The sequence below is a fragment of the Alligator mississippiensis genome, chromosome 4 (assembly GCF_030867095.1).
Source record: "Alligator mississippiensis isolate rAllMis1 chromosome 4, rAllMis1, whole genome shotgun sequence".
In the NCBI taxonomy this organism is placed as follows: Eukaryota; Metazoa; Chordata; order Crocodylia; family Alligatoridae; genus Alligator; species Alligator mississippiensis.
The window spans coordinates 170,457,757-170,472,167 of NC_081827.1; the positions used below are offsets into that span (position 1 = coordinate 170,457,757).

The window sequence follows — 14,411 nt, forward strand, 5'->3', positions numbered from 1 at the left end:
GGCTTCACCTGGAATTGTAGGTACTCAGCACTTCTGAAACTTGCACCCCTTCTTGGAAATGTGGGCCTTACCCTTTGAGTTTCTCTGCCCTAAAGTGCAGATAATGTTGACTGTCCTCAAGGTAGCTCACCTGAGCGCTCCTATTAGAAGACATGAGGAACTCCATCTTTGACCCATACTATTAACTTTTTTAGTACTAAAAACCTATTTTAGATTTGGCAGAAATAACCCACATAATCTAACTCTTAATTTTGATAAGTGAAGGGTGAAAGGCAAAATCATTTCCCATTTTGGAAACACAAGTGCTTAATATGTGCTAAAGGTCTGTGACTCCCATGGGTTTGTCAATTTTATCCCCCTTATGCAGATGGGAAAACTAAGGCACAAAGCAGTTTAAGATTACATGATGAGACTCCTGCAGTTCCCAGCCTTCCTACACGCAGAGTCTGCTTTGCTTCCTGGATCTGCTGATTTGGATCAAAAAGGGTTTCTGGTTATGAGACTGCAGTAAGTTTTCAAGATTGGCTCCAAAACAGTCACCTTAGTGTGGATCAGAAAATCACTGGTTTCTGTTAAAGTTATGAGGCCTTTGGTTTAGGAAGGTTCTGCCAGTTTCTTGTAAAGGAAAAGATGTCAAGTGAGAGCATGAATTAAATGAATCCAAGCGCCTCTCCTTGCAAGCATTTCTGTCTTCTGTGGCTGTATCATTAAAACTTGCACAGGAGCAACATCGTGCATTGTGTGGGAAATAGTTTTGACAACATTTGGGGACAAGGCATAACCAATAGTGGATTTCTGTATTCACTAGTGCAGTGGTTCTCAACCAGGAGCCCAGGGTGCTGCCAGATCCTTTGAAGGGTGCACGGTGTGAGGAGATAAGCCAGGCTCATGCTTGTCTCTGCCTGAATGATCCCCTACCCCTTACTGCCCAGTCCCTGTTTACTGTAGCATATAATATTTGTTTTGAAAATGAGGTGCCACTCAAGTCACAGATGTTATGGAGGTATGCTTCAAGTCCAAAAAGGTTAAGAGCCACTGCACTAGTGGAAGCCATGTCCTACCGGTAGGTTCCTGGGGGTTGCATGTTTTGTGTCCTTGAGTCTAGGTCTGATGACTTGGAGTGAGGGAGGGCTCTAGTGACTACAGCCTGAGGATGGGTTGAAACTGAGTTTGTGAAATCTCTTGCAAGCAAGGAGTTATGTGCTCCAGCTAGTACAGAGAGGAGTCATGCAGACTTCTCTCTACCACTTCCAGCCTTGCCACCTGCAGTGCTACAAGCCTGGCCTGCTGGCCGGTCATTGCCAACTGGGAAATGCTGGGGATGCAAATCACTGTGCTCCTCAAGTTCTTTCCCTTGCTGACTCAGGAGTTAATAATCCCTTGGTCATTACATGGGGATATGGCTGGCACTGTCTTGCAAGGAGAGTCACCCTGAGAGCATGGGTGCCTTAACTGAGGGGAGAGAATAGGGTTAGCATAGCCAGTTGTGCCAAACATATTACCCTGCTTCTTTGTCTCAATCTGGATGTGCCTGAATAGAGAGCAGCGGTGGGTCCATGTTCAGGGATGCTGTAGTGCTAATCTGCAGCTATATGAGAGCTCTCCAGTGCCCATTAATGAGTCAAGCCCTGATCCAACCCCCAGGAAGGAAGTGTTCCCATTCCCTGGAATGTCACAGCAGCTGGATCAGGTCATCAGGTATACAAAGAACTATAGTCTGCTCTGGTTTGTCACATGGGAGCTGGAGGAAAGGCACTCACCGTTCTGCCTGCTTCATTGTTGTGTCTGTTCATGGCAGATCGGGCATCTGGACGGTTCTCTCGGGCATCTGCAAACTCCCGGGAGACCAGCACGCCGAAGTCAGCATCCTCGCTGCAACCACCCCATTTCCAGCCCTCACCCGGAGGTCCCTTGTGGTGTGAGTCGCACCCGCAGATGGTGGAGGTACCCTCAGCACAGGAGCGGGTGACAGCAAAGGCCACACCAGCCGAAGCAATGGCATGGACAAAGGCAGACTCTCGTGTGGCTGGGAACAAGAAAGAGCCCACAGGATTATCTGGTAGGACAATATACAGCCATTTCCCTGCCCCAGACCCAATCCCAACACCTGTGGATCCCATTAGAAAGGGGGTTGTGTTTTTCAGACGTAATGGAAAATTAAATCCTGTTCCCGCTCCTGCACCTCCCCCCAGATTAGCATAGCTTGGTGCTAGGGAACAGACCGGTGCTTTGGATATATGCAGAGGGGAATATCAATGGGTGAGACAACCCCAGGAAGACTCCAGGCCTGGGGTTCACACTTCCCAACTGAAGTTCACATATTTGAGAAGTTCAGAAGAAAGTCACAAGAACAATTTGTGATCCAGAAATCTGCTGTCCAAGGGAAAAAGAAAAGGGCTCAGTCTGTTCAGCTTCTCTTGGATCCATTTAAGTGGTGACTTGATCAGAGTTTGTAGGGTCCTAAACAGGGAAATGATTTCTGACAACAGGGGCTCTTTAATCCCTCAGATGGAGACAGAACAAAGTCTAACATCTGAGACCAAAGTCTAAGCAAAACCAGACTAGGAATCAGCCCCACATTTTTAGCAATAATGGCTGTCAGTCATTAGAAAATATGTGATCTAGGAATTCTCTGGCCTTCAGAGTCTTTAAATCAAGCCTAGATGCCTTGCAGAAAGACTGGATTTCAGCCTGAAATTATATAAGCGCAGCATCACAGTCCAAACACTAAGATTCTGTGTTATATTGGAGGCTCAAATGGAGAGTTGTAGGGCTCAGGGGCACTTGGTTTGTTTTAAGAAGTGGTCTTTCAGATTTAAGTCTTGAACATCTCATTAATAAGGTGGGATCCTGAAATAAAGGAGCTTATGGGAAACTATCTTCCCTGAAACAGAATACAAGTAGGTACTTGGAGAAAGTGCATGTTCTAGGTACAAGGCCAAGGAGAAGCAATCTTCTGGGCTTTGCAAAGGCTTCAAGGTAAAACTCCCACTGCTATGCTTCCAGATGCTAAGGGAGTGCAAAAGGTTTGTACAAAAGGCAAAGAACAAGCTAAACCTAGTGCAATGATGTTTAAACTGCTGAATACCTGTGGTGAAATGCTTATGAGACATCTCTGAATCTGAATCAAGCCAAGTGAGATCAGTGAGGAGGAGCAGAGGGGTCTTCTTGCTGTTGCTGTGTGATGATGACATCCAAGGGCAAGACTACTGACTCTCTTGCTCCCTAGAAAACTTGAGATGTCAGTGCTCTGTAGTGCTAGAGAATGGAGGTGACAGCGTCACTTGGAGGGAAAAGAGTGTGGGGACAAGAAGTCCAGCTATGGCCATGGGCAAGTCACCTTCACTGTCTCATCTCCCCTCCATGGCTCAGAAATACACATGGAATTCCTGTGTAACCTCAGGCAGTCTCTCTCTTAGGTACAAGGCTCTCACAATGTTGTTAAGTTAGTCACATCCATGAAACAAAACTCAACAACTGCACAGGAGGCTTCAGCTTCCAGAGCTCAGCTAGTTCCTGTTTGTTGCTAAGGTAAAGCTTGTTGTTTCACAAGAAGGACTAACTTTTCCTCACCCAGCATGAGGCTGACCTAAGTCTTAAAAAATGTTTCTGCACAGTCAAGAGGATTTCTGGGATGTCACTGTGGGTAAGAATGCAATGCTATCTCCAAGCACTTTATACTACTAAATGTCACCCCGTATCTCCTACTTCAATTCTCAAGGTCATCCGGTTCCTCCTGTATAATATTCTCATTCTCCCATGTATCACTGCATCAGATGCTTTGTTGAAGTCCAGATAGATTAGCAATCCACCTCATTTCTCTTGTCTAGAAAATCAGTTTATCTTATCAAAGTGAGAGATCAGGTTAGTCTGGAATGATCTATTCTTTATCTCAGGATTCATGAGGTCGTGGACTTCATGTTGTACATCATACCTGTTCCCCTCTAGTTCCATGTCTTCAAGTATTTTTTCCTTTGTTCTAAAGTCTTGCCTAGCATTGAGGGCAGACTCATACACAATCACTTTTTACCCTTCTTAAATGTAGGCACTACCTTTACTCTTCTCCAATCATATGGTGCCACATCTAACTTGAGGAATTTATTAAAAATTGCTCCTTTCAAGCCTGCTCTTTCATGTGCCAGCTCATTCAGAACTCCGAACCGGAGATTATCTGGTCTCCCAGACTTGAGTGCATTGAGCAATTTTAGGTTTTGCTTCCACCTCAGATGTCCTAACTTCCATATATATGCCTGGATTCCCATTAGCCATTCTACTTGCTACCTTTTTGCCCTCCTCCTACATCCTCCTCACTGAGGTATTCCTTTAGTGTCTGGGCACACTTGTATTAGCTTCTGTCTACACCAAGAAGATTTCTGGACCTAAAGTAGTGGCTTCTGTCCTGGCCTTCTGCTGTCTGTAGCTACCATTCACTATAGATACTAGGGCCAGTGAAGCTGGCATAGTGCTCTATTGGCTCAACAATATGGAGATAAAAAAGAGTAAATGTATATGAGAGCAAAACCTTGAATGAAACAGAGAAAGATTACTCCACAACTAAGAAAAAGCTGTTGGTAGTGGTGACCTTCTCCAGATGCCATCATTTCCTGGGTAGATCTTCATTCATTCAGAAGGTTCCATAATTTCTATGAATCCATAAGGATTCATGGAAATTAGCTAGCTAGTAGCCCAGTACTGGCCCAGTAGCTTTGAACAGCTTATTCAGCTACACTACTGGATTAGATACCAGCCAGAGAGGCAGAACACTAAGCTGATGCCCTGAACAGGAACCCAAGCCTGGACAATATCAACCAAGAGACCAGAAATAGAAAAATACCAGCTTAACAAAAGCCTTTACCCCAGAAGACAGGGTCATCAGTGATGGAGGAGAAGCTCCACTTCAGGACAGAAGAAGCAAAAAGTTTGAAAGAGACACAAACCACAGACCCAGTAGCTTCCTGTCTGAGGCACTGGAAGGAAGGAGGGATTTCTAGATCTTTTGGAACAGGTCCTGGCAGACCTAGGCACCTCTGGACAGAAAATCCACATCTGACTTCCATCAAGAGCAAGCATACTTGAAAGCTCTCGAGTATATGGGCCAATACACTTAACCGGTGGTCCTGAGGGTCAGTTCCTGACACCCAGAAGTCATCACGTGGCAGGGGCACTGGCATTAGAGAAGCTTGCCAAAAGTGTTCTGTCTTGGATACTGCTGGCCTGGTTGGTTCAGGCATGTCAAGGACCAGGTCATTCTACATCGGCACACTGCAGTTACCCTCTCTTGAATGATGCTCTAGAATTTCTTCTCCAGGTAGGCAGAGATCCATCCACTCCCTGATCATAAAACACTAGATGGTTGCTAATGTGTATAAGAAGCTTGTCTACCAGTACAGTACTCCTTCTCTCCTGCGCAGGTCTCAGAAGTTCAGCTTTTAGTCCTGCATATTCCAAGAGATGTGTGACATGCTGGAGGTAAATAAGACCAACACTGCACCTTACCACCGACAGTCAGACAGCCTGGAAAAACATCCCAATTGTACATTGACAGCTGAATTGGCATCTCTAATAGATGCCAGCAAAACTGGGATAGCTTACTTCCCTGTCCTGATAACTGACAGGACTAGCGTGTGATTGTCCCAAGGTACACACCACTCTGTGATATTTGGGCACGAGCTTACCCTCCCTGGCAAAATTGCTGAATGGCCCAGAAATGAGAGAAGTGTTCGTTGATCCCATAGCAGAGGGATATTTAGCACAGATGGAAGCATGGGCAGATCTAGGATTATCAAGAGGGGGTGCAAATGGTGAAGTACTAGGGGCCTAGGGCTATATTATTCAGTTTAAGATCAAAGCAAAAACAAATATATCTTTATTGGAATGTGCATTAACTTGCTATATCATATAATGTATAAAAACCACAACTAGGCAAAAATAATCAAAATATGTTGTTTCATTAGTCCTGTAGTCATTAGAATTCAATGTACATCTCTTTCAGATTCAGCAGACAAAATCTAGCCTTCCTGAGCATCTTGACAGTGCAGCCAATGCTTCACTGAAAGTTATTTCTACACCTGAGTTAATGTTTTTAGCTAGAATTTAAAAAAAAGTCTGCAGAGCTGTGAAATAGGAGCTACATTACTAGGAGCTGCTAACAAATAGAAGAAATGCAGGAGAAAGGATGGCTTGATTAGTGGAACATCAACAATAAAAAGGAGAGAGGGTCATTAACACCTGCAGAATTAAGAGTTTAAAAGGAATCAGGTAAATTGCAATGAGCCATGAAGTCAAATGACTCCCTCACTGCTGTTTGAATAGAGATGCTGTTGTCAATGCCAGGCAATTGGATTTAAACTTTGGATGGACCGGGAATCAAAAGGGGCGGGAGGAGGGGCAGGGAAGGGGTGCAACTGTACCAATGCATCTCTCCTGGATCCACTCCTGGCTGGAAGCAATCCTCAGCGCAATCAGCAAAGTAAGAAAACGCTGACCACCCAGAGACAGAAGGGGCACTACCATTTATGGGAGTTTGCCCAGAAGTACTTGCAGCATGATGGGTATGGGCCAGGAATCACAGAAAAAGGAGATGTCTGGATGCTAAGCTGCAAGAGAAGCACAAGGGTCCAGACAAGAGTGATCAGCAGAGCTGGCAGAGATACTCTGTGAGCTCTCCCTTTTTTGGGTGGGAACACTACAACAGGCTACATGTCTGGTTTATACAGGTATTTAGGTGCCTGCCTCCCGCTGAACTCATGGCTCACACCAACCTTAAGTCTGTTCCTCCAGAGCTGGCAATGGTCCAGGGCATTTGCTGCGTTAGGTGCTACAGTACTTAATGGTGGAGGGCTTTGGTGGCATTGCTTGGCAGAGCTGTGATTACAATGAGACATGGAGTTCTAACCTCTATCCTCTGACCCCTGACCTCGTGCTCAAAGGAAAACAGTGCATGTGTGCCTGGAGAGGCCTGATAGCTCTCCTCATGGTTGTGAGGTCCATAGGCTATGGCAGTGCATGGAGATCTGCCTGCCATGGGAATATCAGCAGTGATATAAGAATAATCTGTGGGTTGGATGGGTAAGTGAAATCACGATGCTAGATGTGTGTGAGGGTGCTGTTTCCATGTAATAGGTCAAGTGGTTGAGTGTAGAGTAGGTGGGAGTGGTCCATCTGTGTTGGATAGCAAATAGACAAGGGCACACTGGATCATTGCTCAAAGAGGGCAGAGTTAAGGTGATGTTGACCTGTACCTTTACTCTTCTCCCCCTCTTCCGATTTTTTCAAGGTTGTTTTTTTTTCTGTCAGGAAGCTCAGTCTCTGAGGACTGAGCACTGGATTTGCATGTCAAACTCCTCAGCTCTACCCTCAACTCTGCAGTTGACTACTGATCTCAGGGACACTCAGGGAAATGGAGTCACCAACTTATGCCCTACTTTTCCCCACTATGAAGTGGGGATGATGGTGTCTCAGTTCGCAGTGTGGCTGTGAGAGCTGAAGAGTACTGCTATAGCATGCTGTAGAGCATGCTGAATGCACAGAAGAAGAAGCCCAGCTTTTAAGTGACCTGAGTATCAGTCCCGGTGAATAAATGGGCTCTAACCAGAGTACTGTTATGGCAAGAATTGCCAGATGGCACAATTACACAGAGTTTTATTTTCAGTTCTCTTTTCTGTAGACAAGTGAGTCTGTAGCCTCTGAGGAAGTGCTGTTTTGTTGTGTGTTGGTTAGATCAGTGGTGGCCAGCTTTTTGGACTGGCATGCCACATACTAGCCATGCATCCTACCCAAGTGCCACCCCAATCCCTTTCCACCGGCCAGTTGGCTGCTTTGCTTTCCTCTCCTTGCCTTGTGCTCCCTGTCCAGTCTGCTGCTTTGCTTTCTGCTCCTTGCCCTATTTGCCAGTGTGCTGCCTGTCTCCTCCCTGTCTGCTGCAAGCCATATGCAGAGCCTGCTCATGCCACTTGAGGCACATGTGCTGTAGATTGGCAATCCCTGGGTTATGCAGCCATCCTTTTAGGGAGAAGCTGAGTTCTCCACTTTATGCTCCAAATGTGGGGACAGTCTGTGGGACTGAGCATTTCTACAAAAGGGGATGGCCTGTGTGCTGTATGACTGCCTTTTTCCTAGGACTGCCATTTTTTGTCAGTGGGAACAGAAAACCCATGTTGGAGGAGCACCAAGCTCCGAGCCTGCATTCTGCATGCACGAGCTGGAAGAAGTTCTGGCTACAGCTACGTTTAATCAGGGTTATTTCTGTCCTCTCGGTAGGGCCTTAGCAGCTATTTTGCCAGGAGCTGTGCTCAAGGGCTATCAGCTGAGATTTGGTAGCCACAGGTTGGTAGGGAAGACAACAGAGGTTCCCGGGGTGGGAGAAGGGCCTGGAAATACAAACGAAAAGACTTGAAAATCTCCTCTAGGCCTGCACAAGGAGTTGGGAGAATTTCCCAGCAATGAAATGAGCGAGCAAAGTTCCCAGAACCAGGGGAGGGGCCAGAGAGGGAGGATTAGAGAGATCTTGACAGTGCACCACTGCGACTGTCTCCCAGCCAGGCCCGTTACCTGCTGGGACACTCAATTTGCCATTGTTCCCTCAGTGTCACACTATATTACCAGCATAATGTGGAATGTTTCCGCCGGCCAGCGTACCCACGGCACAGAGAGCTGGCATTCCCCGAGAGCACCTCGTAGCAACGGGGCAGTGTTCCCCTGTCCTGCCGTCACCCTCCAATCCCGCCAGCCGGGCTGGGAAATCCCTATTGATGGCTCTCCCCCAGCCCCCACCCGGATCAGAATGGCTAAAGGGCGTGTGAATGGTGCAGCAATTTGAAACGACTACAGCGCTGGGACGGTATCGCTCCCCCTGCCTCACAGTAGGGGAGGAAGCTTAGCTCTTTCTCATCAGTATAAGCTTATTTTGCTCTCTCCCTCTCTCTGTTCCCTCCCCCTCCCCTTAAGTCTCTGGAGTTTATATCAAGGCTGCCCCCTGATCCCACACACCTCTGTTTAGATGCAAATGACCACAAGCATCACGGCTGAGAAAAGCCACGGGTTATCTCGGTGCTGTCTGCCTTTTCACAACTCGTGCCACAGACTCTGCGCCCCTCTGCCTAGCCCAGCAAGGGCCTATGGCCAGCCCACTTCCAGCTCTCTTCCACCGTACAGTCTGAACCCACTGTCTTGTTAACGGGAGCTGGGCACCTCTTATAGGTGCCTCAGGCTGTGGCCCAGGCTCTCAGCCTGAGGCTGCCTTGAGGTAACTGGACCCCCTAGGCTAAAGGAAGTGTGTGTGTGCATGTATATATTGGGGTGTGTGTGTGGATGCCCTGGAAGGACAAAGAGTGAAAAATCCTGCTGTTCTGAAAGGGGCAGGGAGGGGAGCGAAGCTGGATTTTTCAGAGAGCTCAGCATGTTGGGAACAGGTTGGTGGCTGAGCGCTATTGAGTCTGGCCTACAGCATGTAAAATCCCAGAGGTGAGGGGGCCAGGGCCACTGGGAGAGGTTGTCCTCCAATCTGGTTGCTGCTGGTTCTCTTCACCTTGTTCTGGTTCCTTTCATAAGCACCCCTAATGCTTCTACAGCTCCCTCTCAGAAACACTAACTCTTCCTAGTTCACAGGTGCAGACACCCAGGTGCTGAGCAGAGAAGGGCCCCCAGCCCAAGGTTGTGCAGCAAGTCAGTGGAAGACCTAGGAATGGGAGTGACTCCCAGCCCCATGCTCCCATACTGTGTCTTCTCAGAAGCAAGACTTTGGTGGCATCTGGTCCTTGTTCCTTGTGAATAGGGGCTCTCTATATCCCTAGCACTACAAGAGTCCCAAGAGGGCTCCGCTGAGGCCTTCCACCTGCTGGACTCTTGGAAGCAGGGAAGGGAGATTAAATAAAAACATGGGAGGGATCTGTACTCTGCTGCATTTGGACAGGGACTTGCAGGATGCTGCCCTCAGCACCTGGGCACACCTAGGGACAAGTGCTGCACTGGAGGAATGGGGAGCCCCACCAAAGGGAAGGGACCAAAGTGGTACTGTGGCCTTCAGATTCTTGGCCAGACGGAGGAGACTGGAGCTGCCTCATAGGAACATTTAATGTGCTTCTCTACTCTGGCAAGTCCCTGGGACACATGGTGTGCAGGGAGTGGCACCTCAAGACGAAACAAGGCTGAAGCCACTGCTGCTGGTTCCTGCCAGGTTTCAGTCTCCCCTGGCTGTCACTTGATGGGTTGAATATTCCTAAGCCCCAGAGAAAAAAGTGAGGTTTGGGGGCAGGGTGGCACAGTCCTTCTCCATCTCTCTTCCATCCCCACCAAAGTAGGTTTCACAGAAATGCTTCATACTTCCCAAGGACTCATCCTAGTGCTGTCTGCCCAAGCTAAGCCTCTCCCCTTTGCACACAAGGTCCAGTCTGAAGGATGCTGCAGCATGTCTACTTGGAGAGTGAGCTTTCCCATGTGCGCTCTGACCCTTTGGCATGGCAGGAGACAGTCCTCCACAGGGCCTCTGGCTCCCACCTGAGGAGAGGGGGTGTTCTGATCTCAGTAGCTCTCTTTTACCAAAGAAAACTCCCCCAGAAAGTAACAGCAGCAGCAATGGGTGGACTTATCTGCTGGACATTTGCTCTTGTAAGCATCTGAAATAGGAACTGGCACCTTCCTCTACCTTAGGTCCAAACACCTTGAAGGGCAGAGCTTAGGCCCTGTCCCTTTATTCAGCATTTGTCACTGGACCGCTGACATAGCTCTGGCTTTTGTGGATCTCCTTCCCCCCAGCATTGTCTAGGGGGCCTGGGGACCTAACACAGGGTGGCTGATTCCACGGGGTAGCAGGGAGCTTCTATGTGCCTGCTTTTCCCTTAGTTTTACCTTGCCACACCATCACACTCTTTGGGTCAAGGCTGGGTGCCCAGAGTGACCAGGACTGACCTTGGTTGGATCCTCTAGAAACTTCTAGGAGACAAATATCACCCCTCTCCCCCCAACCCCAACAACTTCCTGCTGGTTGAGCCAGGCCCTGACTCCCTTACCTTTATCCAGAACTGGCCCAAAGATGGCCAAGCTGTCATCGATGGTGGTGCAGTTCCAGCGCCGGCCCCGGAACTGGTGCTGACATTCCTGGATGCCCAGCTTCACCCCCTCAGCCACGCTGGGCATGATCTCGATGTAGTTCCGGCAGAAGCGGAGCTGCTTGGGGACCAGGCCTGGGATGGAGCCGCACAGGATCGGCTGGGATCCCAGCGAGGTGTACTGCTGGCCTAAAGCAAGGGACCTGGGAGGGAAAGCAGACAACAGGTAGGGGCATTTGTGAGACTGTGCCACAATGGGAGAAATTTAGCTGGAGTTGCCCTCCCTGGCCCAGGTCCTTCCATTCTCCATGTCTTTACTGAGGATCCTTCTCCCCAGCCAGGGATGAGATAACCATGCAGGGTGACTTCCATAGTTAAGGCCACTGGTTTGCAAAGTGCTTGGAGACTCTGAAACAAAAGGAGCTGTAGCAGCACAGATGTTAAATTCAGCAGCAGAGCCCAGCAAGAGGGCACAGAGAGGAGATACCTTGCACTCTGCCAGGGAAATCAGCAGTGGCAATGGGATCTAGTAGGGAAAGCACTCGGGAAACCTGTGTTCTACTACTCAGCTCTGCCACTGGCACACCATGTGACCTGGGTGGTAATATGCTCCTTTTTTCTCTCATTCTACTTTGAGCGTAAGTTTCAGCACAGGGACCTGCCCTCACTGAGTGCTTATACAAAGCCCAGCACAGTGAGGTTTCAATCACAGCTGAGGGTTCTGGGTGCCAACACCATGTTGCCAGCAATGGCAATGCAATCAGCAACAGAGGGAGCAGTAGAACGCAGGAGTCCTGCTTCCAAGCCCTAATTGGTCAAATAGATTGTAGTAATTTAGGCATGGCATGAAAGTGAGATGTCATAATGAATTGTCCCTAGAGGAACCAGGAGCAGCCAGATGAGCTCTTCCCTCTATGAGAACTCCCAGAGGAGCAGCCTTCTCCTTTCACAGGCTCTGTGAGTTCAGACTGGAGGTCCTGGGGGAGCCTGGTTGGGTTGGGGCAGGCTGGGGAGTATTCCTAGGAGAATGGCACCAGGTGAAGAAGGAGCTCCTGGCAAGAATCAAGATCTAGGCAGGGGCTAGGCAGGGGTGGCACCTTCCTGTTGAGACCACATATAGGAATCACTTCACCCACAACAGCAAAATCACCATTCCAGGGCAGGGTCACAGCTAGTGACCCTGCTATATGTCAAATGTGCACTGACCAGTTGCTACTGGGTGACACCTGCTGATAGACTTAGCAAGGAAATGTCCTGGCCAGAACAGGGCCTTTCCAATCTGAGCCCTGGGTTTCTCCATATGGGTGAGTGTAGTGCTGACAGATGAGCGTGCCTTCTTCCACAGGGAAGAGGGCAGCAGCACTGTGCATTCTACATATTCCCTGTGTGCCCAGCTCCTGCTGCAGGCAAGAACCCTCGAAGAAGCAGGTGGTGATGGAGCCAGTGGGAGCTTTGAGCAGTGAGGACTTTCAGGGCCTGGGCAGGATGCACAGCATCAGGCTGTTCTTGCCCAAGCCCGGAAAGCACCATTTGAACAAGCGCCTAGCTCTGGTACCAACACATTTGTCCCTTAACCATGGAAATCATAACCTATGGTGATGTGACATATCCTGACACATCTGGCTCATACCACTCCAAACACTCTGGCCTGACAGTCTGTACTGAGGGTCTAATAGTGCTGGTCAGTTCAGTTGAGCCCTCCCACCAAAAAATCCTGTCCCATTGTAATGCCATGCTGCTTTTTGGAAATCCCAGCACTGACACCAGCATGAAGAAAAAATGAGCTCACTTTCTAATTTTGCTGCTTTGATACATGTGCATCCAGAACCCAGCGCCCCTTCCTAGACACAGCTGGTACCCAGATAAGGCATAATGTCCTCAAGGAATCCAGCTATTTTTATTCTGTACTTTGATATTTTTCTAACTACATCCTTGTTTTGCATGAGTTGATATGGCTGGGCCATGCAGTGCCAGTGCTTGGCTACAGGGGTAGGAAGCTAAGTGGAAGGACCTTTTCATACTGCTGCTTGTGCTCTGAGACCCTCATCTTCCAATGAGGAGAAAAAGAGCTGCAGCACAGCTTCTTGGATTGCTTTCCAATGCCTCACAGAACTTCAGCTGCCCAGGGCACTTTACAGGTACTAACTACTGCTGGGACAGAGATGGGATGACCTGCTTCTCCCAGGTTCTCCGCAGAAGCAAAGGAAAGAACATTATTGTTGTGTAGAAGACAGCGTCCCATCTCTGAAGGCTGAGGACACAATTAGAGGATCCTGTATCCTGCATCTCTTTCCAATCAACAAGGAAGAACTGGGTGCAAACATGAATGTGATCAGAAATGTGGGCGGAAGCAATCATGGTATGATAGAATTTGTGAAACAGCAAAACAAGGGCACTGGACTTCAGAATACAGCAGATTCAATCAGCTCAGAGAAACAGCAGGTGAGGTCCCACTAATAGGGAGTCTGAAGGAGTCTTAGAGGGCTGGCAGTTCCTTGGACCGTAGTATTGGAGTCTCTACAAGAAGAGGGATATAGGTAAGAAGTTACAGGAGGGCAGTATGGCTTCACAAGAGTGTCATAGCAGAATCAAAGGAGAAACACACAGGTAATGGAAGGAAGGAAGTATAACAATACCAACATTCCAAAAAAGGTGAAAAATGTGATACAACTGGCAAGGGATGCTGAAGATGACAAGGAGTTCTACCAATATGTCTGATGGGAAAGAAAGACCAAGGAAATTGTGGATCTTCTGCTTACTGGTGAAGGTGAGCTATTAATGGGAAACTTAAGGAAAGCGGAGCTCCTCAGTAACTACTTTGCCTCAGTCTTCACAGTAAAAATAAACTGCGACCAGACAGCTAACAAAATTAATATAAACAAAAAAGAGAAACGGATGCAGGTTATAAAAGAACCTTTTGACAAATGTGAATGAATTTAAGCCCAATTAAATGAATCCCAAAGTACTGAAAGAACTTGCTGCAGAATCTCTGAGCCACTAGCAAAGTCTTGAGTGACAGGCAAGGGCCCAAAAGAAGGGGCTATGAACTAACTTAGTGTTCACCTTTAAAAAGGTAAAAAAGAAGGGCCTGGGGAATGTGGGAAGTTACTAGAGCAAATGATAACAGTCAGTATGTAAACACTAGGGCTGTGCAAAGCTTCGGTAGCCGATTTGATTTGGAGGAGATTCGGCCCAATTCAGCAGCCAAATCTTCTAATCCAAATCGAATTGGGAGACCCATTAAAACATCCAAATCGAATAAGAAGCCTCTGAATCAATTTGGAGTGATACGGAGATTCGGAAGATTTGCAGCAAACAGAAACTGAGAAGAGGGAGGGGGACGGGGTGATCTTCCATATATGGAAA

The 14,411-nt window shown here is 48.0% G+C and overlaps 1 protein-coding gene across 1 annotated transcript in view; it reads right to left on the reverse strand.

Moving 5' to 3' along the window:
* WNT3 (Wnt family member 3) overlaps positions 1–14,411 on the reverse strand; it is a 71,492-nt gene that overhangs the window by 4,632 nt on the left and 52,449 nt on the right. Inside the window, exons 2-3 of the mRNA XM_006260394.3 lie at positions 11,007–11,248; positions 1,761–2,026 (exon numbers count right to left, since the gene is read on the reverse strand). Coding sequence (XP_006260456.1) covers positions 1,761–2,026; positions 11,007–11,248 — 508 coding nt within the window. The remainder of the gene's footprint in view (positions 1–1,760; positions 2,027–11,006; positions 11,249–14,411) is intronic.